This window comes from Pelodiscus sinensis, chromosome 1, assembly GCF_049634645.1.
Source record: "Pelodiscus sinensis isolate JC-2024 chromosome 1, ASM4963464v1, whole genome shotgun sequence".
Lineage (NCBI taxonomy): Eukaryota > Metazoa > Chordata > Testudines > Trionychidae > Pelodiscus > Pelodiscus sinensis.
Genome location: NC_134711.1, coordinates 44,991,956 through 45,015,297, shown reverse-complemented (window position 1 = coordinate 45,015,297; position 23,342 = coordinate 44,991,956). Strand labels below are relative to the sequence as shown.

Genomic DNA, 23,342 nt, shown 5'->3' with positions numbered 1-23,342 from the left:
GATCCTGCCCATCGCTTCTCTGAGGGAATCAAAGTCTGCTTTTCTGAAGTCCAGGGTGTGTATTTTCTACTCTCCTTTCTTCCTTTGGTCAGGATCCTGAAATCGATCATCTCATGATCACAGCTTCACAGGTTGTCACCCACCTCTGCTTTCCCTACTAGTTCTTCCCTGTTTGTGAGCAGCAGGTCAAGCTGTGCATGGCCCCAGGTCAGTTCCTTCAGCACTTGTACCAGGAAGTTATCCCTAACATTCTCCAAAAACCTCCTGGATTGTCTGTGTACTGCCGTATTGGTCTCCCAATGGCTGTCAGGGTGATTAAAGTCCCCCATGAGACCCAGGACCTGTGTTCTGGAAGCGTCTCTTAGTTGTTTGAAGAAAACCTCATCTCCCTCATCCACCTGATCCAGTGATCTACAGCAGACACCAAGCACATCCTCACCCTGGTTGCTTCCGCCGCCAAACTTAACCCATAGACTCTCAACAGGCTTTTCTCCCTCTAAACACTAGAGCTCTGAGCAATCATACTGCTTTTACATACAGTGCAACTCCTCTTCCTTTTCTCTCCCACCTGTTCTTCCTGATCAGTTTATACCCTTCCATATCAGTGCTCTAGTCATGTTATTTCAATCAAATCATAGTTCTTTAACTGGGCCAAGGCTTCTAATTCTTCCTGTTTGTTTCCCAGGCTTCTTGCATTTATGTACAAACACCTTAGATAGCCAGTTGAATACCCTACCTTCTCCATTTGAATCAGGAGTCCTCCTTTGTTGCTCCTTCCTCCTTGTGTTTCTTCCTGGTATCCCACTTCCCCACTTACCTCAGGGCTTAAGGTCACTGTCCCCCAACAAACCTAGTTTAAAGCCCTCATCACTAGGTTTGCAAGCCTGCCCACAAAGATGTTCTTTCCTCTTTTGGTTAGGTGGTTCCCATGTATTTCTAGCAATCCTTGTGCCTGGAACAAAGTCCCATGGTCAAAGAAACCAAAGCCCTCTGTCTGACATTACCTGCACAACCACGCATTTATTACCTAAACCTTTTCCTTACAACAGGGAGGATGGACGAGAACACCACTTGTGCTTCTAATTCCTTGATCCTTCTTCCCAGCACTACATAATCTGCTGTGATCCATTCAAGGTCATTCTTGGCTGTATCGTTCATTCCCACATGGAGAAGCAGGAAGGGGTAGCGATCTGAAGGGTTGATCAGTTTTGTGAGACTCTCGGTCACATCCTGAATTCTAGCTCCTGGTAAGCAGCACACTTCTCGAGATTCCAGATCTGGACAGCAGATGGATGACTCTGTCCCTCTGAGGGGGTGGTGGCCATGGAATCCCCATCCTTAGGACAATGCATCCCATGCCTTCTGGTAGATAGTGTCTCCTTCTGATTTCTTCCCTAAGAGGTCCCTGCCAAACCATTCTCCACCTGCTGCTGGGGAGAGGGGACTTCATGGGGGTGGCTCATGGGGCATTTTGGGGGGAGGGTGGATGCCTCCCAAGGGCTCAGGTACTCCCTCTCTCATTCTGTTTCGTGTGTTTGTCTGTCTCCTTCTGTAGGCTGTAAGGGTAGGCAATGCGGTCATGTTCCTGAGAGACCTGGACCTGATCATTGCTTGATTTGCCACCCTGGGGTTCCTGAACTGTGGTGGAGCCATAGATGGAACCCACATCCCAATCCATGCACCAAGTCATCAAGCAGCCCAATACATTAACAGGGAGGGCTACTTCTCCATGGTGCTGCAGGCTCTGGTCAACCACCGTGGACAGTTCATGGACATTTTTGTTGGGTGGTAGGGCAGGGCACACAATACTCATGTATTTAGGAACTCAAGCCTGTATGGGAAGCTGGAGGCAGGCACATTCTTCCCCCAGCGTGAATTTCATGTTGGGGATGAGCACATGCCACTGTGCATTGTGTGCCTCTGCATCCGGGGACCTCAGCGAACTTGGGGTTGGGTGGGGCCTGGGCCAACAGGGGGGTGGACAGGAGGGGGAGCTGGAGCGGCATTGGGGATGGTAGGGGCAGGAGGCATAGGCATAGCAGGGGGAGGGGGCATAGGCATTGCTTGGGGGGGAGAGGGAAGGGGAATGGGCATAGTAGAGGGGCAGGAGAGTGGTAGGCAGTAGCAGCAACAGCAGCCGGGTGTGCCATAATTTGACGCATGATGGCAAACATGTCGTCCTGCCACACGAGCTGGTCCCACGTGCGGGTCTGCCACTCAGTGTCCTTCCGGACCTTGTGTGTCAGGGTCTGCTGCATGTTGTGCAGGACACCCACATGCTGCCTCAGGAGGTCTCCGTGGACCCTCATGTGATTTTGGGTCCCCCGAGGTCAATTGGATGCCTCGACTGGTGTGGATTGCCCCTCAGCGATGGCTGGTCTGGCTGTGGAGAATAAAGAGGGAGAGGCGGTCAGTCATCCATGCAGACACTGACCCTGAGGCCATGCCCTCCTCTGTGAACAGCGAGCAGCAGTTCTCAGGCTAGAAGACAAGGATGTCCTGGGAGCATGGCCATATGTAGCCTGTACAACAGGCCCTGCCTCACAGAGTCTCAGAGGTGACCAGGGGACCATGATGCCTGCTTCCGTACTCCATGCCACCCACTGACAACCATACAAGGGAAGTGTCTGGCCACGGTGAGATCCCATGGGCAGGAGAGGGGCCTGGAGCAGCCTGGCCCTCCCTGGAGCCTGCACACACACCTGCACCTGGCAGTACCGTCTGCGGGAGCAGGTGCTGCTTCACGTGCGCAGGCAGGCATGCCAGTGTGCTCTGTGAAGCACTCCTTGGTCTGTGGGGGGTCCTGCATGCACCCTTGTGTCTAGCCTGCTTCTAGCCGTGGATGGTGGTGGGAAGACGTCCCCCCGTTAGGGGTCAGACGCATGTGTGGCCTCCTCTGAGCCTGTGAGCAGGGTCCCAGGGGTGCTCTGGGGATGCTGTCTCCTGAAGCCTCATGGTGTACACACGCACTACTCATGGTTGCACTTGCATGGAGCACAATGTCCAGAGCAGGTAGGCCAAGTGACAATCACACCCCATCCCCTCTGCGCCTGCCTCCCCTGTTCTATGTGTGTGTAAAACTGAGAGCACTCATCTGATGGTCCTTCACTGCCATCAGAGGATGCCTGTGCCACGTCCTGGTCCAGGGTTACCAACTCCAGGCTCAGCGTTATGGTGCTGGCCGTGTCCTCCTCCTCCTGCTGTCTCTCCTCTTCTGGGTGGGTGATGATGGGTGTCTTGAGGCCAGAGTTGACCACTACAGGTGGGGAAAGGGTTTCCCCACTCTCCAGGAACTGGCGCAGCTCCTGGTAATAGGGGCAGGAGTGGGGTCCTGCCCTGGAGGACAAGTTGCACTTCCTGGACCTGGCATAGCCCTGGCAAAGCTCCTTGACTCTGGACCTGTTTTAAGGTCCGGGGGCGGGAGGTGTCCCCGCTCTGCCAGGGCCTCAGCCATGTGCCCATAGACTTTGGCTTTTTGGCACTGGGAGTGGAGATCCTATAGGGTCTTCTCCCTCCACAGCTCGAGGAGTGACAGGATCTTTGCTCCGCACCACAAGGCTGTCTGCTGCTTGGTACCCCTCAGTGGGTCCTGGGAGCCCTGGTGCAGCTCCCTGCGAGGTCCAAGGTGTCTCGGGGGGGTCTTCTGGCTGGCAATGCCTGTGGCAGGGAGAGCCGCACCATCAGGTGCTGCTCCAGGGCCGGCTTCCTGCCACAAGGCTTGTCCAGGGTGCCTGCAGCTTTAAGAGGTGCCAGGAGACAGGAACTATAGAGTTCTGATTACTTTGGACTAGAGCACCCGTGTTATTTCCTGGAGGCCTCTTCTTTAACCCTCCTCCCCCCAAAAAAACCAAAACCAAAACCCTTTTCCTTGTCTACACGCCTTTTTCCAAAAGAGCTCTTTCAGAAAAGGTGTTCTTCCTCGTAGAAAGAGGTTTACCACTGTCGGAAAAGCCCCTCTGTTCTTTCAACTGGTTGTCGAAAGAACACAATAGCAGTGTGGAGGTAAGTGTTTTTTGTTTTTTTTTTTCAGAAAAATGGCCGTTTTTCTGAAAAAACTCTGCAGTATAGACATACCCTGAGGGTCCAGGGCCTGGGCACACCCTTTCTTCTGGCACTCAGTTCTTTCCTGGTGGCAGTGCAAACAGAGTAGCAGTTCAGCATGCTTACCTTTGCCATTTCATTCCTAGCCTGCAATGCTCATTTTAGGGCAGCAGTGAGCAAAATCATTTCCCTCTCTCATCTGTACTCTATGGGACTGAACTTCAGGAGCTCTGCTGTTTGAAAGGGATGACCACCCCGACCCCTCCCACCACAAGGTCCTTCCCATGTATTGTCCTTCTACCAAATGAAAGAGGCGGTCAGAGCGTGGCAGCCCCAGAGGATGTGGGAGGAAGCTCACAATTGAAGTAGAAAGCTCTGCCACAATTGCTCCCATAATTCCATAGACCCTCACTCTGTGAGGGTAAAAAAGGGATCCCACCCTAAGGCTTCTGCATTCTCCCTACACTCCAGCAAAGGCCTAGCCAGACTCACCTCCACATGTGTGGGACTCTCCGCCTCATTCAATGCCATTCTAAAGGCCACCATCCATCAAGGAATCCTCAGGGATAAGCCCAAAATGATCCAGCGTCCCTGGTCAAGTCAGCCCTAAAATGAAAAGCTCCAGTGTCCCACTCTTGGCTCCAGTAGATTCACAAAGGGGCCTTTGCCTGGAGGTCTCTCTGCTCCGAAGGCCGTGCTGACTGTGCTTGGGACAAGGCTTCTTGGATAAGACCGTGGAGAGGCTCAGCCAGTGAATGCGACTAGAGGGAGGCAGCAGCAGCTACTGCCTCTTCCTCTCCTGTTCATTGTTTTCTTCACTGCTACTGGTGACTGGCTCCCTCTAACTTCTTAGGCCTGTCTGGGAGGCCGGGACTAGCACGTAAAAGATGGGGAGCTCCACCTCCAGCCCCAACCCGTGCAGGAAGCTGGAGTCCTATTGCCTTGAGTTCAAGCTCTGCTGCAAGGACACGGGCTGCAACCTGCAGAGCATCAGCAACTGGAAAAACATACGTGGTAAGGAGGGTGGGAAGGCCGCTGGGATGTGGCGCTTCACACAGCAAGGGGAGCTCAGGAAATCCCCCCTCAGCCTCCTTAGGGCTGGGGAAATCTCTACCTCAATCCCCACGGCAATGCAATCCCCACATGCACACAGAAAACCAAGGGGGGGGGGACATGTAAACCTCCCCTCCACTTTCACATACACACTGAGGGAGCTCCCAGCACCTCTTCCTTGCCTTTCAATGTTCAGTCGCTTCCCTCACCCGGGCATGGCCTATTCTCATTTCACTTCCATGTGTCTTTCAGTCATTGCAAAATATACGGTGAGACACAGGCTTTGCTCAGGGCTTTATGCCCCCATCCAGTTTTGAGGCTTTTGGATACCCCTTTCCAGGAGCTGCAGTTTCCTCTTCTGACTTGCCCCCATCGCCAGGTCCTCCCTCCCCAGGTATCAAAGTCTTTTAGGGCAAAACATCCCAGCAGTCCAATGTCTACAGCCTGATTTGTGCCACTTCCCTGATGACTGGTGGAGGAACCCACCAGTCCTCGGCTCTGGGTTCCAGCTCAGTGGCCCTATCTTCAGCTACCAAAATTTCAGTTATCTTATGCTTTGTTGCTTTCCTCAGACCCTCTTCTAGCTTTCTGGCTGTTCACCCTGTTTCGCTTTCCTAGCCATACAACTCCCTAAATAACCCCAAGTAACTAAATGTAGGCTACTTGTCTCAATAGCGCCTGTGATGGAACTGAAGGGGTACTATGCTTTTCTGGATATCCCAGCCATTCAGTTAACTAAATTACCTGTAAGTGTTAAATCCACAGATTGTGGGTTCTAGAGTGTCTCCAGGAATGCTGGGGAAGCAGAACGTGTTGGCAGGAAGCCAGGAGAGCCAATGAAAACAGTATATTTTTTTTAATGGGAAGCAGTGATCATCCTGCTGCAGTCTTTGTGTGACCAGGGCAGAGTTTGGCGAGACTAGTTAAGCCAGGAAGCAGGGCATGGAAGTTCCAGTGACCTTTTGCCTTTGGAAAGTTTAAATCTTGGAATAAAGTTTAGACTTGGAACAACAGCTATGTAAGTAGAAAAGGGAATGTTTAGTCCAGTGTTTCCCAATTTTATTTGGCCACAGAACTCTTTAATACAAAAAACGCCTGGGGAAACTGCTCAACCAAAAAAAACCCAAACAAACAGCAGCCGGTTTTGAAATGTTATAAGGAAGTTTTGGGGGAACCTAGACCCACCCATTACTCTGGGTTCCAGACCAGGGCCCCTAAGGCAGTGGCAACAGGCAGGATTACTGCCATTCTCAATCTGGCACCTGGGCCACCTCCCCAAAGGATACCTCCCAGTACATTTCATTTGGTACCTGCTTGCCAGTCCTCAGCTCACAACCACAATTCTTGTCCTTCGCTCTTTCCCCTTCCTTGCCTGGCACTACAGGTCTTACATTAGCTACAGGTGTCTAATCAGTCTGTATCTTTTATCAAGCTCTAATTCACCCTCGGTTTCTGCCTGAGTATGCTGCAGTTAGATTAGGTCCTTTTGTTTGTTTGTTTTGTTTTTTGTTTTTTAAACTCAGAGAAGAGAAAGAGATTCACCCAAGTCCCAGCACGTCTTCACTCCAGCAGTGTGTGACAGCCAGCTAGTCTGGGTCAGTCACACAGGCTAGGTCTACGCTGGTGTGATCTTGTGCAAAAACTCTTTAGCGCAAGAGTTCTTGGTTAAAGTAGTTGCGCAAGAGAGCGTCTACACTGGCATGTGCTTTTGCGCAAGAGCATCCTTGCCAGTGTAGACTCTCTTGCACAAGAAAGCTCTGATGGCCTTTTTAACCATCGGGCTTTCTTGCACAAGAAATTCATGTTGCCTGTCTACACTGGCCTCTTGCGCAAGAACAGTTGCGCAAAAGGGCTTATTCCTGAGCGGGAGCGTCAGAGTTCTGGCGCAAGAAGCCCTGATTTTATACATTAGAACGTCAGTTTACTTGCGCAAGAACACGCGGCCAGTGTAGACAGGCAGCAAGTTTTTGCGCAAGAGCGGCTGCTTTTGCACAAGATTGCGCCAGTGTAGACACAGCCGAACAGAGTACCAACTAAGGTCAGGGAATCTGTGACCTTGAGGTGCTTTTAAGCAGAAGCCTTTAGCGGCAAGGTATTTTAAAGTCTTTCGCGGGCCCCCACCTTCTGAACTCAAAAGTGCCTAAGTGGGGAACAGTATTAACAGCCTCTAGCACATCTCTGCTCTCAAGGAGTGTCTGCAGATAATTTACCTAAAGTCCCTTTCTGCTATCAGCTCTTGTGTTTTATACTGGCCCTTCCTGTTCCTATCCAGCTGAGACTCTTTAATTAATCCTTGCTCCTCCTTTAGATACAGCTAGGCAGTTGATTGGCCCACCCGGCTACCTTTTAACCTTTTAGGCCTTGTGTGGGATGGACACCCCATCACAGGTTGTAAGAAAACAATGCTGAATGTTACGCTGAATGTTTCCTCCAAGAATACATTTTAAAGGAGACAACTATAAAATCAGTCACCTAATGCTTCAAAATTCACAGATACAAGATACACACATAAGACCAAGATACAGACAGACAGACAGACATGGAACAATACAAAAGTTTTATTGACATGAGCTTGGGAGTGGTGGCCTTGCTCATAGTGGTGAAGTGCTAAGAGTACATTTGTGTAACCCTTGTCCCTTCCAAAATTAACTTGAAAAGTGCTCTTTTGGAAGGTGTGTGGACAAGCACATTGCCCATCTCTCAAAGCAACCTCGTGGCAATTCACCAGGTAGCACTGAGGTCTGATCTTAAGAAAGCCATGTACCTTCCTTCTCCGACCAGATAACAAGGTATCAAGACAGTGACTGTATCCACATTATTTCTATTTCCAAGTACAAATTGTAGCCACCATACAGGTGGTGGGTAGTGGAATATTTCTTTCAGATACACACAGTTCCCCTAATGGGAAAGTAATTTAAGTTTGTAGTAAGAAAAAATGTCAGATTAACGGCAATTCAAATGTTATTTCACAGCAACTACATAGTAAAGTCACTATAAAAATTGGTAATCACATGGTAATTCATGTTATTGCTGATACATTATCTCTGGGTAACCATGTAATTAAACTTGTGCTGTATTTTTTCAGTAAAATCTGTTTTGATAAAACATCATTACTTCCTAGATTCATTTTTTAAAATGCTGTTGAAAGAGTAGAAAAGTTTTACATCATATTAAAAACTCAGTTATTAGAGGAGCAAATTTTCTGCTCTCTCAAGGTGAGTGAAGTTGCATGAAATAACCATTATTGCATTATAGTTTTTCTCCCTTTTCTTTTTTAAACAGAGGAGTCATAATGCAAACTTATAACAGTTCAAATACATGAAGTCTACAATAAGCAAGAGAAAAACAAAAGCACATTTCAGCAGGCCGACTATGGGGTAATCAAAATATTTAATATGGCTTGTAGCTGAAAGTAACTGATCTATGTTTCTAATCATTTTAATTATTGCCACATTCCATTCACTTTTCATTAAGTGAAGATAAAAACATGTCAGTCTTTAAAATGCATGTACATTAGCTTTAAGCCAGTACTATACATATTGTGCAACTCATCTATATGCAACACATTAGTTTCATAGATTATATTTATATACTTTTATATATATAATATATATATATATATATATACACATACACACACGCACACACAATTTTCTGTGGTGATACCCCTGAATAAAATCATTTAAGCAATACTAATTTTCATATTAGAAAACCCATGTATGAGGTTGGCATAATTCCCACTACTAAATTTTAATCAATATAATTTCCAGATTAAAGCAATAAAATATTTTCATTAGGAACATCTTATTTACATACAAATTAAACTGTGGTCCCGTACACACATTACAAAGATGCTATTTTAATTTTAAAAAATTATTTACATATTTGATTTCTTTGTTCTTTAATACAGAAATTATGTGAACACTGAAAACTGTATGCTAGGTAGGTCTATTTTAGATTTTTCTCTTTGTATTTTTTGTGCAAGTTCCAATTCTTTTCTTTTGAGTTATTATTATCTGCCTCTATTTGCCTTGTATTACTGCTGCTGCTTTTTTGCGTACTGAGAAGGCTGGGTGACTTTACTTCTAGGAACAGGAAGAAAAGATTTAACTCTTGAAACACCCAACTCAGTCTTTGATTTACTGTTGGTGCATTCCACAGTGCGACTGCTGCTGAGAGGACGGATCCCATCCTATGAATGAAATTAATCTTTTTTAGCATGAATACATTCATTAAAAGAACCAAGAACATCATAAGTGAACAAAACAGTGTGTGCTTCCTGTTTACAGCATCTTGCACCTTTTGGAAGCATGACAGCCACAGGAAAAAGAAAATTTTGCATCGCCTGATGAACAGTTACAGTTTTCGCTTCACTAACCAATTAGAAACCAACATTCTAATAGAAGTTGTTTTTATTTAAAAAAAATAAAAAATATAAAATGGAATTTCTTCAAAAAATAATTTCTTAACATAGCACACAAAGAGAATGGAAGTGCTCTGCACTGTTGTTCAGAAGCCCTAAATATTTTTATTTTCCAAATCCAAAGTGCTGGGGTTAGCAGAGGGTAAAAGTACTCTGTATGTAATACATTCTCTTTCCTTCATTATGTAGAGTGAGCCGCCATGGAAGGATGACAGCTGTAAACTGGGGTTGAGGAGATCTATGTTTAAATCATGAAGAAAGTAGGAGATCTCTTGGGTGATAAACACAAAAGATTCAGTATTAGGGCTGGAATAAAATAATCCATAGACACATTCATTCTACCCCATCACATCAGCATTATTAAATGGAACTAAGGTTGAATGATATTTGCATTTTATACCTCTGATTTCAGTCACTCAATTTCTTATAAAATGATTTTTGGGGTTGAAATGTCTTGTGCTTATTTGTAGCCTACCGGCCAATTTATCTGGAAGCTTTGATAAAAAAATGTCCAGGTATTTTTAATGTACTATACTTGAAGGTAGAATGGGATACATAAGGATTGGTTCTAAACTCCTGCTCCCTAAAACTGACTAGAATTGTTAAACCAGATTCTAAGATGATTTCGGCAGAACTCGGCCAAGATATACCAACTGATGATCTGTACTGTTCTGCTTACTTTTTTCTCTCTTTCTTCCTCTTAATAAAAAAGGCCCTCTGGACTACATAGACCTTTTCTCTCTCCTCTTCTCCTTGGAAGCTCAACAGTCCATTTGGCAGAGATTTGTAGCACCTCAGGCATTTTTAGATTACATTATTATCAAATCTAAAATTAAAACACTTAAATTAAGTCATGAGTTTAGTGTGAACCCAATAAGCAGCGGGATAGGAATCTATGGAGACCCTTAAACTGCTTCTGGAAGGACACCGTTCTACTTTGTGGACTGTTTCAAAATTCATTGTCTGCCATACAGGCCCTTTTTTACAACTGTCTTTGTTAGCCAACCCAGTGTTTCAAAACCTAAAACCTTTAAGTGGCCTTTCCAAATTCTAATCAAGTACATGTGCTATGCTAGTAAAATATCACCTGAAGATTTTTCCTGGTCACAGATTCAGTTGTTTTGTAAGTCTATCCGATCAGCTGATTTGATGCTAAAAGCTTTTTCCCTTCTTAGTTGGGAAAAAAATAACATAATTAGCATATGCTAATTCATACTGCAGCCTCTGTCTTTGTGATATAATGTCAGGGTAGCAATAATTATTTAGAAGTGTGGTGTAGTCATCCTGTAATTCTTTGTGAGAACAGGGGAAGAGGAAGAACACCCCAACACAAAGGGCACAGAAGGTAGATGCTTAGCACGCTGCTTAGGCCAAATGAGTTCCCCTCCCAAATGTAAGTCTTTTCAGCGCAGAAGTGAGGTGAGGTGAGGATAGTGATATTATAACTATTATGAAAACACTTTTCTTACCATTCCTTTTTACTGATATAGTAGCTGATTTGCTGTGACAGAAACTGCATTGAGCAGAAAGATAAAATAGCCCTAAGCATTAGAGGCACTGGGGATATCCATCTGTCTTCAATACTGCTGCAGAACAGATGGCACTTTAAAAAAACCAGTTTGCAGATTCCTAATTTGGGCACCAAAACCAGCTAATATTGTATTCTAACTTCCCAAGAGATGAAGAAAATTGCTAGGCACTGCTAGGATGTATACAGTAGGGCTTAAGGATAGGATATACATTTCTCTCCCATCTTTCATGTTTTCCAGGAAACAAGTACTGCCATGCTAAGAAAGCATACAAAAGAAGGGAAAAATGGATGCTCTGCCCAACCTTAACTGCACATACGCCATGCCACTGGTCAAAAAGTAAAACAGAATGTTCCCATACCAGCAGCATGGAATGACTCTCTAATCCTTCCAATTTATCAACAAAATAATTAACAGAGCTTATGTGGTTATTATAAACCAAGTTATAATATAGCTTTGACAGCAGGGAAAAAAATCATGCTAACTCTAACATAAAACATGTAGCCAGGTGCCAATATTCATAATTTTAGCACAAATGCAGGTTTGCTTCATATTGTTATATAGCGTTCAGTGAGATCGTTCCAGCCATATGTGATATCAAATCACAGCCATATGGGGTTAAGAACTTCTTTGCTTAAATAACAAGAGTATCAATATAGTCGGTAATCTTTGTTAAAAGGAAAACACTCAAAAGTACAACCCTAAACTATGACCTACCTTCAAAACTGTAGTGGGAACTGTTCTCCAGATTCTAAATAAAAATGCAGAACATACTGTCATTTTAAATATTTAAGACAGTGGTCACCACCCAGTCGATTGGGATCTACTGGTAGATCTTGGAGCCTCTGCCAGGGGATCCTGACCGGTTTGGCCAGAAAGCTCTCAAGTGCCTGCACTTCAGTTGCCCCTCCCTCCACTGTTATGCTGCTCCTGCCCTATGCCTTGGAGCTGCCTCCCTGGGAGCCTCCTGCCTGCTGTGCAGGGTGTGGGAGGGAGAAGGGGGGCACTGATGTCAGGGTGTCCCTCCTCCCCCCACTCCTGTACCCCACCTCCACTCAGAGAGAAGGGGATGGAGGGAGCTTGGCAATGCAAATCTCTGTCACTCTCACACACACACCCTGTTCTTCCCTCTCCTCTCCTGACCCAACACACATGTGGATTGTTGTTCCTTCCGTTACTGCTTGCAAAGTGGGTTATTTTGGGGTTTTGACTGGTCTGTGCATTTCATAACTCTCATTTCTCTAATGCTTAAATGTAATTCTTTGATTAATGAGTTCTAAAATGCCGAACCTGTCATGGCTGGAGTCGTCATCCCTGTGGGAACTGCTGCTCCTGGAAGGGGCTGGCATGTCCCTGCAGCCCCTGAGAGAGGCAGAGCAGGGGCTCTTCACACACTGTCCTTGCCTGCAGACACTGCTCCTGCAGCTCCCATTGATCAGTAACGGGGAACCGTGGCCAGTAGAAGCTGTGGGCTCAGTGTCTGTAGATGAGGGGAAGCACATGGCACCATGGAGCCATTGCTGTACATGCCAGCTGCTTTCAGGAGTGGTGTAGGGCCAGGGCAGGAGTAAGCCTGCCTTAACTCTACTGCTCCACCACCTGGAAGCCGTCTCAGTTAAACGGTACCCAGCCAGAGCCTGCATCCTGAACCCCTTTTCCAGCCCTGAACCTCCTCCTGCACCCAACCTCCTGCCCCAGATGTGAGTCCCCCTGCACCCAAACTCCTTCCCAGAGCTTGCACCCTGAAACCCCTCCTGGACCCCAAACCTGCATCCTGGGCTAAGCCTGGCGCCCCTCTCACGCTCTGAACCCCTTGGCCCAACACCAGAGCCTGCACTCCAACCCCCTGCCCCAGCCTGGTGCAAGTGAGAGAGGTTCAGGGACAAAGGGGGATGGAGTGAGCAGGGGCAGGCCTCGGAGAAGGGGTGGAGCAGGGTCAGGGCCTCAGAGACGGGGCAGGAAGGAAGTGGGGAAGGGTATTTGGGTTTGAGGTGGATCTGACATTGCACTGAAATTGAAAAAGTGATCTTGTGGTTAAAAAGGCTGGAGACCGCTGATTTAAGGCATCTGACAATGGGACAATAAAAGTCAGTAAGTGTTACAACAGACAGGTAACAAGCTAACCAATAACAGCAATAACTCCAGAGTGTATGGGATAGCCAAACAGCTGTGTTTCAAGTTAGCTTCCTTGCTCAAATCTTCATTAAAATATGTTGTTAATTTTTTGTCTCACATGCTAACTCCTCTACATACCAATACAGAAATAGGTGACTTAAATTTAAAACCTATAAAACAACAAAACAGAGAATATGTAATGATACTACAGCGCTACATTTATAATTTATTTTCTCATTAAAAGGATTGCTATTATAATATATATATATTACACTGCTGTAATACAGTTTAACAGAGACTTGCAGCTAACAAATGCAAGGTCTTTTCAAAAACTAATTTCTTTTATTTATTGTTTTTAATCATGTAGGGCCAAATTCTGCCATCCTTACTCAAGCTGGGCACCAAGATATACCAGAGCCCTCACCATACGAAGTACTGGATTTCAGACTAGAATTTCCTGCATGTGCAGACTTCAGCATAAAAAGCATTCTAACTGCTCCAGGTGCTCCTACACGGGACAACCTAAGGTCTTAGAGCTGGTACTGTGGGATTCCTGGTAGTCTTGCTAAGGATCAGGGAATTTGACTGAGACATGTAAAGGCAGGCTCATGCTCTGCATCTCCCCTAACATGGCTTCTTGTACAGAGCCTGTTCCTCATCTAATAATAGGGTTGCCAGGTGTCCGGTATTCACCTGGATAGTTTGGTATTTTCACCTCCTGTCTGGTAAAAAAATTCAGAAAATACCGGACACCTAAGATGTCTGGTATTTTCTGATTTTTTTTCCCCAGCCAGGAGGTGAAAATGCTGGGCACCTGGCAACCCTACAACACACTCAGTGCCCAGCCTCCCTCCCGCACCTCCCCAACACCCTCAGCCCCCAGATCCCATGCTTACCTGGTTCCGCGAGGCCGACGGCACAAAATGGCTGCTGGCAAAAAGGCCAATGGGAATCAATGACTCCCCTGGGTCTTAGTGCTCAATCCCTCCGCTGTTCCTATCCCTGCACTCACTCTTAAAGGGGACATGCTGTTTTATTTCTATATATATATAATATTTTTTTTCTTAAGTCTTGGAGTCCTTTTTTTTTGCTCAACAACTTTGGTCTGCCCTCCCCCCTTTTTTTTCCTTCAACAGAATTTTTTTTTGGGGGGGGAGGGGCAGGTGTTCGGTATTTTTGTTTCAACCATCTGGCAACCCTATCTGATGAGCTGGAGTTTAGTATTTCAAGTGCTGAGGAATCAACGCTCGGTGGGGTACCTGATTTTACTGCTGAAGGGATAGAGTGCTTTGGGGGTGATGTTGGAGTTGAAAGTTTTATTCTTTTTATATTTGAATTTAGGTTTAATAATGTAGCAATGTAAGGCAACACATTACCACATTTAATACTGTATTAAACTAAATGCTTTAGTTAAGCATATACATTTCTTTGTTCTAAAGTTTAGAGAGTTTAGTAAGCAAAGAGACAAGAGTTTTGGTATCATGTCTATGTTAATGAGACTAGAGGAATGTTGAAGGCTGAAGTCTTAATTATTTGATTTACAATGCCTTTTTGCTTTGCCCAATATGAGATACTATTATATTATGGTTTTCATTGCAATGCCTTGTTAAGATTGTTTGTGTGTGAAAGTGGTATATATGTGTTGAGATAAAGGTGCGAAGCTTATCCTCAGAGTCAGATGGCCAAGAAAGGAAGGGCGAAGTATGGATGAAGACAAACTTATCGGCGTCAAAGGGACCATCAGTGCGTACCCATGGTCAAGAAGTGATTGGACTGGCAGATTGACGGCCCTAAAGTGGAGCTGGCACCCCTAAAAGATGATTGATTACAGGGTAAGCCTTTCGAGATGTTTTGGGAACAATTGACATAAAAAAAAACACACCAGACACAGACTGACACAGCAGAATCCATAGACTTCAACAGAGAAAAGGATTATAAGAGCAGGGTGCTTTGTCATGGAACTTTGGGTTCATCTTGCCACCAACTCCAGAAGAGCATTGGATCATGACTGACAAAAAGCCCTGCTCTCCTCTGTGGTTGATTTAGCTGGCCACTAGATTGATCCAGACTCTGGACTGGTAACTATAACATCATCTGGCAGGACTGTGCATATGGTGTTTGTCTTTGTGAGTGACTGAAAAGCATATGCTACTGTTGTATTCTCAATAAATGCAGCGTACTGCCTTTTCCCCTATAAAAGATCTTGCGTGCTTTGTTGAAGCATAACAGAGATGTTGACCCATTGGATTTATGGGGAGTGTAAGGAGAACTTGCCTTTAAGTTTGCTGCTTGTATCTCAGATTTTTTTAAGCTAACCTTCAGGTTACTGGCTCATAGGTGCATGTTCCATTGTTCTGATGTTGGATTTCTGTTTTACAACTCAGTGCTGACTTTCTCTGTTCATCTGGTGCTTCTCTTATTTATCTAGGTCTCTTTCTTTAGTAAGTATGGCATCAAAAGAGGAAGAAGACCACTCCGCTCAGAGTTCTAGGATATTTATGTGCATCCTAGATTCTTGGGGAAACCATGTTCTGTGCCATGTGACTGTCCATGTGGCAGCCTGCCAGGGATGTGTCAATCTCTGGGGAAGAAGGCAGGAAGATAATCCCATACGTATGTGATGTGAGTTTGTCCACCACTGAAAACATGACAGTACCTTGGTAGGGACCATTATTATGAAGTCCATGAAATGATGGTTTGGTGGTTAAACAGACTGGAGCCAAATCTGAATATAGCAAAAGGGCCACATATGTATAGGAAGCCACGTGGCCCAAGAGGAATAATCAAGTCCTGGCTAGTGTATAGGATTGTTCACAATGAGAATTATGATGATGCTCCCTGCTTGGATCATGTCTTTTGGCAAGTAGGCCCATGCCACAATTGAGTCAATGTCAGCCCTCATGAGGGGTCTAGGATCAATTTCTCAGTGTTGATGCTGACTCTGAGGGACAAAAGAAGGTTCGACAGAACGGAAGTTGAAACTTGTGCTTTTTTTCCTGGACCCCATAGCTTAGAAGCCAATTGTTGAGATATGGAAACTTGAAGATTCCATAACATCTGATATAGACTGGTAGGACAGAAAAAACTTTGGTAAAGGCTCTGGGAGCAAGAGCTATTTGGAAGGGGAACACCCTATACTTGAAACACTAGGTGTCTGCTATGAATCTCTGGAAACATCTGCAGGCTGGATAGACATCAGTGTGAAAACGTCCATGTCCTTCATATAGAGAGCTATAAACCACATTTTTCTCTAAGGATGGAATAATCATTGCCAGTGTGGCCACACAAAACTTGAGTTTGTTAATGAAATCACCGAGATGTCAAAGATCAAGAACTGGTCTCTGCCCATCTTTCTTCTTGGGTATCCTGAAGTGGAGTAAAATCCATTCCCTGATGTTCTGTAGGAATGCATTTTTCTACTCTCTGTTGTAATAGGGAGTTCATTTCATGGGTAAGGATCCTGAAGAGGGATGGGTGGGGGCTCCTTGGAGGAGGTAGCATGACACACTCGATTGTACAGTCACAACGGATGATGTTCAACACATTTGTCCATTGTTATTGTATGCCAAGCACGGGAAAAGAGGGCTAAACAACCCTCAAAGTAGTAGGAGGGTTGTGAGGTGATAGACTCTTTGGGTCACTTCAGAAACACCTCTTTGCTGGAGGCTGTAGCTGTGACATCGAAGTCCATAAAGAGGACCCGGGAAGGTGAGACCACTGAGTTTTCTTGCATTTCCTTGGGGGCACCTCAAGACCTTTAAGGTAGAATGGGAAATCTATAGTGTTTGGTGGACGATGGAATTTGCACTTCAGGGCAAGAATGTAGATGAAGAGAGAGTATGCAGCAATTAATCTCTCTTTTGGTTAAAAATATGGGTTTAACTGAGACCTCTTCCATAGTGTTCTGTACCTCCTTTGGAGCCAAGACTCCCTATGTCTAACTATGACCACAGATCAGGTATCTTCTGCATCTGCTGCCAACTTCAGGCCTGTTCTGGCTACCAGCTTTCGTTCATCAAGAAGCACCTGAAAACAAGCCAGATCATCTTGTGGTCAGGAAGTTGCGCTTGGCTAGTAATGTCTGATAGTTCATGATCCTGAATTGAAAACTAGACAAGAGAAATACCTTTCCTCCTACAAGGTCCAAATGCTTGCCCTCATCAGCTGGTGTCAATGAAAGGTGATATTATTGGGATTGTTCAGTTGCAGCCTGGACAACTAGGGAGTTTGGAGAAGGATGTTTTTTGGCAGGTGTGGGGGCAGCTGTGCATATTTCAGGGGAACCTCCCATGACAGGACAGCGTCATTAACTGGCAATGTAATTTTGGCTGATCCCAAGGTATGGAGGTTATCAAGCAGTTTATGCCAGGTGTCCTGCACATCTTGCAGGAGAATCTGGAGTTTCCTCGTGACTCTCTGCAACAGTTCCTGAAAATGCCTGCAGTCATTCGGAGAAGGGAATGTTGCTGTTACCGTTTCATCTGCAGATGAAGAGGGAAATCTTGACAGTTCTGGTGGCACTGGCAGGACTGGATTAAAGTATTCCTATGTTCACTTGTACATTGGGTTGGTTCTCAGGAGGTAGTATTGGGATCAAGGAAAAGGTGAAAGTGGGCAGCTGTCTGGTTATCCCACACTTGGCTGACTTTGGGACCCCTCTGTCAGTGACCCTGCTAGTAGGTTTCAGCAGTGCTGCAGTAGCAGCCTGGGCAAAAAGGGCAGAGACGTTAATCTGCTACTGCAGCAGTGCTGCTGGACCCTACCAGCAGGATCTCCAACAAGAAGGTGGCAAAAGAGGCAGCTGCCATGGGGTCTGGTGACTAAAAAGGGCCCAGGGCTCCTAGCTACTGTGTCAGCCCTTTAAACTGCTGCCACAGCCTCAGGGTTCCAGTTTGCACTGCTGCAGTCCTCAGGCTCCTGGCCACCAGCCATGAAGGAGCAGGCTTCAGCAAATTGGTAATGCTACTGTAACACTCATAAAACGATGTATAACCATCTTGTTTAAAAGTGCGTCAAACTTTTCAGACACAAAGTTCTGACCCAGGACATAAGGCAATGACAAGGAACTGGAGATGTGGTCACTATAGCCAATTCTTTATTACAAGGGAGAGAAGCACCAAGTGAGCCAGGGTGCATGTCCTGATCAACGGACACTACTTTCAAATTCCACAGCTCCAAATACATGGTTTGCATATGGACCCCTCAGTACACACCATAGGGACCATCACATGACGTAGAGCCAATGGCTAAGAAAGGTTAACGGCACGGCATTGTTGGAATTGGTGAAGAGCTGCAGTGATGCCCAATCAGGTGCAGTGTCTTAAGGGAGCTCCTTACTGATTGTTATCAAGAAGACATTAACTCACATGTTCCAAGGGCAGCATTTATACTTAGCAGCGAGTTGCATGTGACTGCTAATAGGGGGCCATACTTTATCCTACTACTGTTACCCTCAAGACTTAAAAAACAAACAAACCAAAAACCTTAGTTCTGCTGGTCTTATACTATGACCCAGGAGTGAGGATCCTGCATAAATGATGGCCTTGATTTGATGGTGTTCAACCATTTTGCACTTCAGACACTGTCACACACAAATTTGGTGTAGCCAGCTACAGAAGTGTCATCCTAAAGTGTAGGATGCCTATCTGGGAAAACTTAGGCATGGCTAGGGCTCCCTGTCTTTCTTAATCACTGTTGTAATATTGCCTCTTGGGACTCTCAGAAGCCCTTATATGTCCTAGAATTATGGGAGCATAAAGGCCAGTTTCACGTATATACACTTGCCAAGCTACAATGTATGTTTCTCAGCCACAGCTGTCGATCTAAGTCAGTATCTTTACAGAAGCATGAATTTCTCCGAATGCTGATTTAATTTAACTTACCACCTACTCTTTTACATGTTCTGTACACACTTCAGGAAAAAAGGAAAATAAAGGACTGATTGCCTTGCTACTTTCCTTGCAAGTTCTCCTTGGTTCTAGTAATGCATCAAAATACTCCTGTTAACTGTCTAGGTATACACTTAGCCCTCTTTGCTGCTGTACCTGAGCACCTTACTAACACGCATTAATTTAACTCCAAACTGAGTTTCTATCCCAAAAGGGAAAGTTCCAGAAATTTCTGTTGATTTTACGTGGAAAACATTTTGAGACTCTGGTACCGAGCACCGATCAAAACCGTATAGTTAGGACAACAGAGGTAACCGTCTGCTAGATACAGAAGCATTATCCCCATTGTACAGCTGTGGTTCAGAGATACTGAGCAAAGTCAGTCCATCGGGAGTTTGTTCCTGTTAGAGGTACGTATTCAGTCCAGAACTCCTAAATCCACTGCCTCAGCAAACATACCATCCTTCTTCCTATTATAGTTCTGAAGCTTCTGGTCAGAATATACCTTTAGTGCTACCCAGAATTATATTTTAATTTTGTGACACTAGAGAGAATTCAACTTTTTCTATAAACATTGCACTGTTGGGCTTAAGTCAGAAGTTAGAAGGAGAAAGAGTAGTACATCCTATGCAGCAGAAGGTCTGGTGGTTTACCTGTAAAATTAATTCAAGGGGGCCTGCACTTTATTCCCAATCCTATCACAGATTTCTTCTATGGCCTCGTCATAGAGCAAGTCATTCATTTCAGTTTCTTCATCACTAAATGGGTGATACACCTACCTATCTTACTGTGCATTAAGTTACATTGAAATTCTAGGATGGAAGGTAACATTATACAAGTAAAGTATTATCAGAGTCTCAATGTTACTGCAGAACTCTGTATCAAAATGCTACCTATTGTATTTTTAAATATGTTTTCCCTTTATAGATTTCAAATTGACATAATTTGCAGAGAATTTATGTGATTTCTTTCTGATATCATTTTTCAGAAAAATAACTAAATATCTTGGCATTGGAAAAGATTCAAAAAAGGGCAACAAAAATTATTAGGGGTTTGGAATGGATATCATACGAAGAGAGATTTAAAAAAAAGACTTTTCAGCTTAGAAAAGAGGAGACTGAGGAGGGATATCATAGAGGTCTATAAAATCATGACAGGTATGGAGAAAGTGAATAAGGAAAAGTTATTTATTTGTTCCCATAACATAAGAACTAGAGGGGTCACCAAATAAAAATAATAGGTAGCAAGTTTAAAATAACAAAAGGAAGTATTTCTTCACACAAGGGACAGACAACCTGTGGAACTCTTTGCCAGAGGATGTTGTGAAGACCAGGACTTTAAGAGGGTTCAAGAAAGAACTAGATAAATTCATGGAGATTAGGTCCATAAATACTTATTAGCCAGGCTGGGTGGAATGGTGTCTCTACCTTCTGTCAGAGGGTGGAATCTGGTGACAGGGGAGGGATCACTTGGTGATTACCTGTTCTGTTCCCTCCCTCTGGGGTATCTGGCATTGGCCACTGTAGGCTAGATAGACCTTTGTTCTGAACCAGTATAGCCAGGGCCGGCCCGAGCCATTTGTGCGCCTCAGACCTGGGAGCGCAGCGCCAACCCCAGGAGTGCGACGCATGCACAGCTCTGCCCCTGGGTGTGCGGCACATGCACAGTGCTGCCCCTGCCCGGCCCGGCAGCCCCCTACAATGGGGCGCCCCGGGTGGTAGCCCGGTTGGCCCATACCTTGGGCCGGCTCTGAGTATAGCCATTCTTATGTTCTTATTCAACAAATATACTTGTGATCACCCAGTTATTTTCTGAAAGATAACTTTATGCCCTCCGGTAACAAAGCAGCAGGTTTTTGGCACCTGTGCTTCACATGTTCAAACTGCCCTGTACTTAATAGTCTCATTTTACATCTGGACTCTTTGTTTCCAAAAACTGGGGGCACCAAATTAAAATTTATTTATTTTTTTTGTTTTTTGCTGCTTATAAGATAATGTGCACTGAAACATACATCAAGTTCTGATGAAAAGAAGTTAATCCCCATAAAAAAAACCCGATATATGTCTCACTTGCACAGCCTCCTGAACTATAATTGGTTCCAGTTTCTCAATGTTTCCACTAGCTGGGAGCTTTCCAATCAATGTCAGCCTGATTAATTTCTAGTTAGGGAAGACAGGAGTAATCTGATTCAAACTAGTATATGCTTTGGGAATCTGTAATAAGGATGACAAAGTAAAAAGATGCAAAGGAAATTTTGACTACTTCCATTCATTTAATAACTTTATCTTGTAAGGCTACTATGAAAATGCTCAATGCTAAAAAAGTACAAATTTTCAAAAAGCTTGATGAAACTAATGGGAATATCATGCTTATCTATTATATTTACCAGTAGATGTCATCATGTAACTATGAAAACCACACATGGGCCAAACACATACCTGGTTTAATCACCAATGACTTGGCCCACAGTGATTACTAAACATTATTAACTATATCACTTTACCATTGTGTCACTAACTGACAAAGGAATTAAGGTACTTTAATCTTTCTATTTCCCATCAAGAACTCAGATTTGTAGTGAGTGCTAAAAAAATCTTCCAAATAGTTTATACACAAGTATTTTTGCACTCTTATGAAAGTAATTGTATATCCCATACCTTTTGTGACATTAATTTACTTTGGTTAGTACTGCTTGCTGAAAACGGAGGATCAACTTGAGAGCTTCTAAACATCACGAGCTCATCTTTAGAATCAGCAATCTAACAGAAAAAAAAACAGTATTTTGGAAGTCTTTTATATTTCCTTTTGAAGATTCTTGGGTCTATTCTTTATCCATGTTTTCCTTTGCATGGGAGATTATGGGAACTGTGTATAAACTTCAAGAGAAGGAGTAATAAATCCCAACTGTATGCAAGGAAAAAAAAGGGGGGGGGGAGCACATTCAAGTTTACAGAATCATTGGAATGCAGAACTGTGAAGGACCTCCAAAAATCCATTAGTCCATTCCCCACATTGTCAACTGAGGCAGGGCCAGGTATACTCAGACCATCCCTGAGAGGTGTTTGTCTAATCTGGTCTTAAAAACCTAAAGATTCTATAACATCCCTTGATACCCTATTCAGTACTTAATGTCTTTGTATTTAGAAAGCTATCCTAGAATCTAAACTAATTTTCCCTTCCTGCAGATTGAGTTTGTTTTATCTTCACTGAATATAGACAAAAATTGTTGATCATCCTCTTTACAATAGCCCTTTAACATATTTTCATATTTATCAGATTTCTACTCAGTCCTCTTCTCTCATGATGAAACATGCCCAGTTTTTTCACTTTTCCTCACAGGTCAGTCTTCTAAACTTTTTATCAGTTTTATTGCTTTCCTTTGGATTCTCTTGTTTGTCCACATCCTTCTTAAAGTGTAACTCTCAAAAACAGACATCAAACTCTAGAAGACGCCTCATCAACACTGAGTAGAGGAAAATTACCAATCATATCTCACATACAATCCTTGTGTTTTAACTGCATCACATTGTAGACTCAGATTCAATTTGAAATACCACTATAAACCCCAGATCCTTTTCAGCAGTACTACTGCCTAGCTAGTTATTCCCAATTTTGTAGCTGTGCTACATTGGTCATTTTTTTAGTTTTATACTTCCTTAGTGTAATAATTATAACTTCTCTTTATTCAATTTCACATTAATTTCAGGCCAATTCTCCAGTTCATCAAGGTCATTTTGAATTCTATCCTCCAAAGTGCTTGCAATTTCTTCCATCTTGGTGTCATCTGCAAATTTTATAAGCATTTTTTCTGTTGCATCATCCAAACCATTAATGGAAATGATAAACGGTACCCAAGAGACCCTTATGAGATCCCACTAGATATATCCTCCCTCTGACAGTGAACCAGAACTATTCCACATACAGTTTTTCAACGGTTTATGCCCTACTTTATAGTAATTTAATCTAGATATTTCTCTGGTATGCTTATGAGATCATGTAGTATTGTCAAAAGGCTACTTAATTCAAAATAAATCATGTCTACAACTTTTCCCCTATCTACTACCCAGTAACCTTTTCAAAGAAGGAAATTAGTTTGGTTCAGCATTATTTGTTCTTTGACATATCCATACTGGCTATTACGTACATCAAATGTTCCCTTTAATCTTCTCCATCCATGAGCAGAATACATTTTTATGAGCACTGAGGCACACGTGAATGTTCACCACCAGTAGATACAAAAATCCTCTCCTAATCAGCTGGGCAGCACCTGAATTTCTTCTGAGAGGCTGCACT

The 23,342-nt window shown here is 44.1% G+C and overlaps 1 protein-coding gene across 1 annotated transcript in view; it reads right to left on the bottom strand.

The window, feature by feature from the left end:
- Window positions 1-7,634: 7,634 nt before the first annotated feature.
- The window catches only part of CTTNBP2 (cortactin binding protein 2), a 192,955-nt gene continuing 177,247 nt past the window's right edge, over window positions 7,635-23,342 (bottom strand). The window contains 3 exon segments of the mRNA XM_006122544.4: window positions 7,635-9,145; window positions 9,147-9,286; window positions 21,707-21,808. Of these exon segments, the coding sequence (XP_006122606.3) occupies window positions 9,043-9,145; window positions 9,147-9,286; window positions 21,707-21,808 (345 nt within the window). The 3' untranslated portion in view covers window positions 7,635-9,042.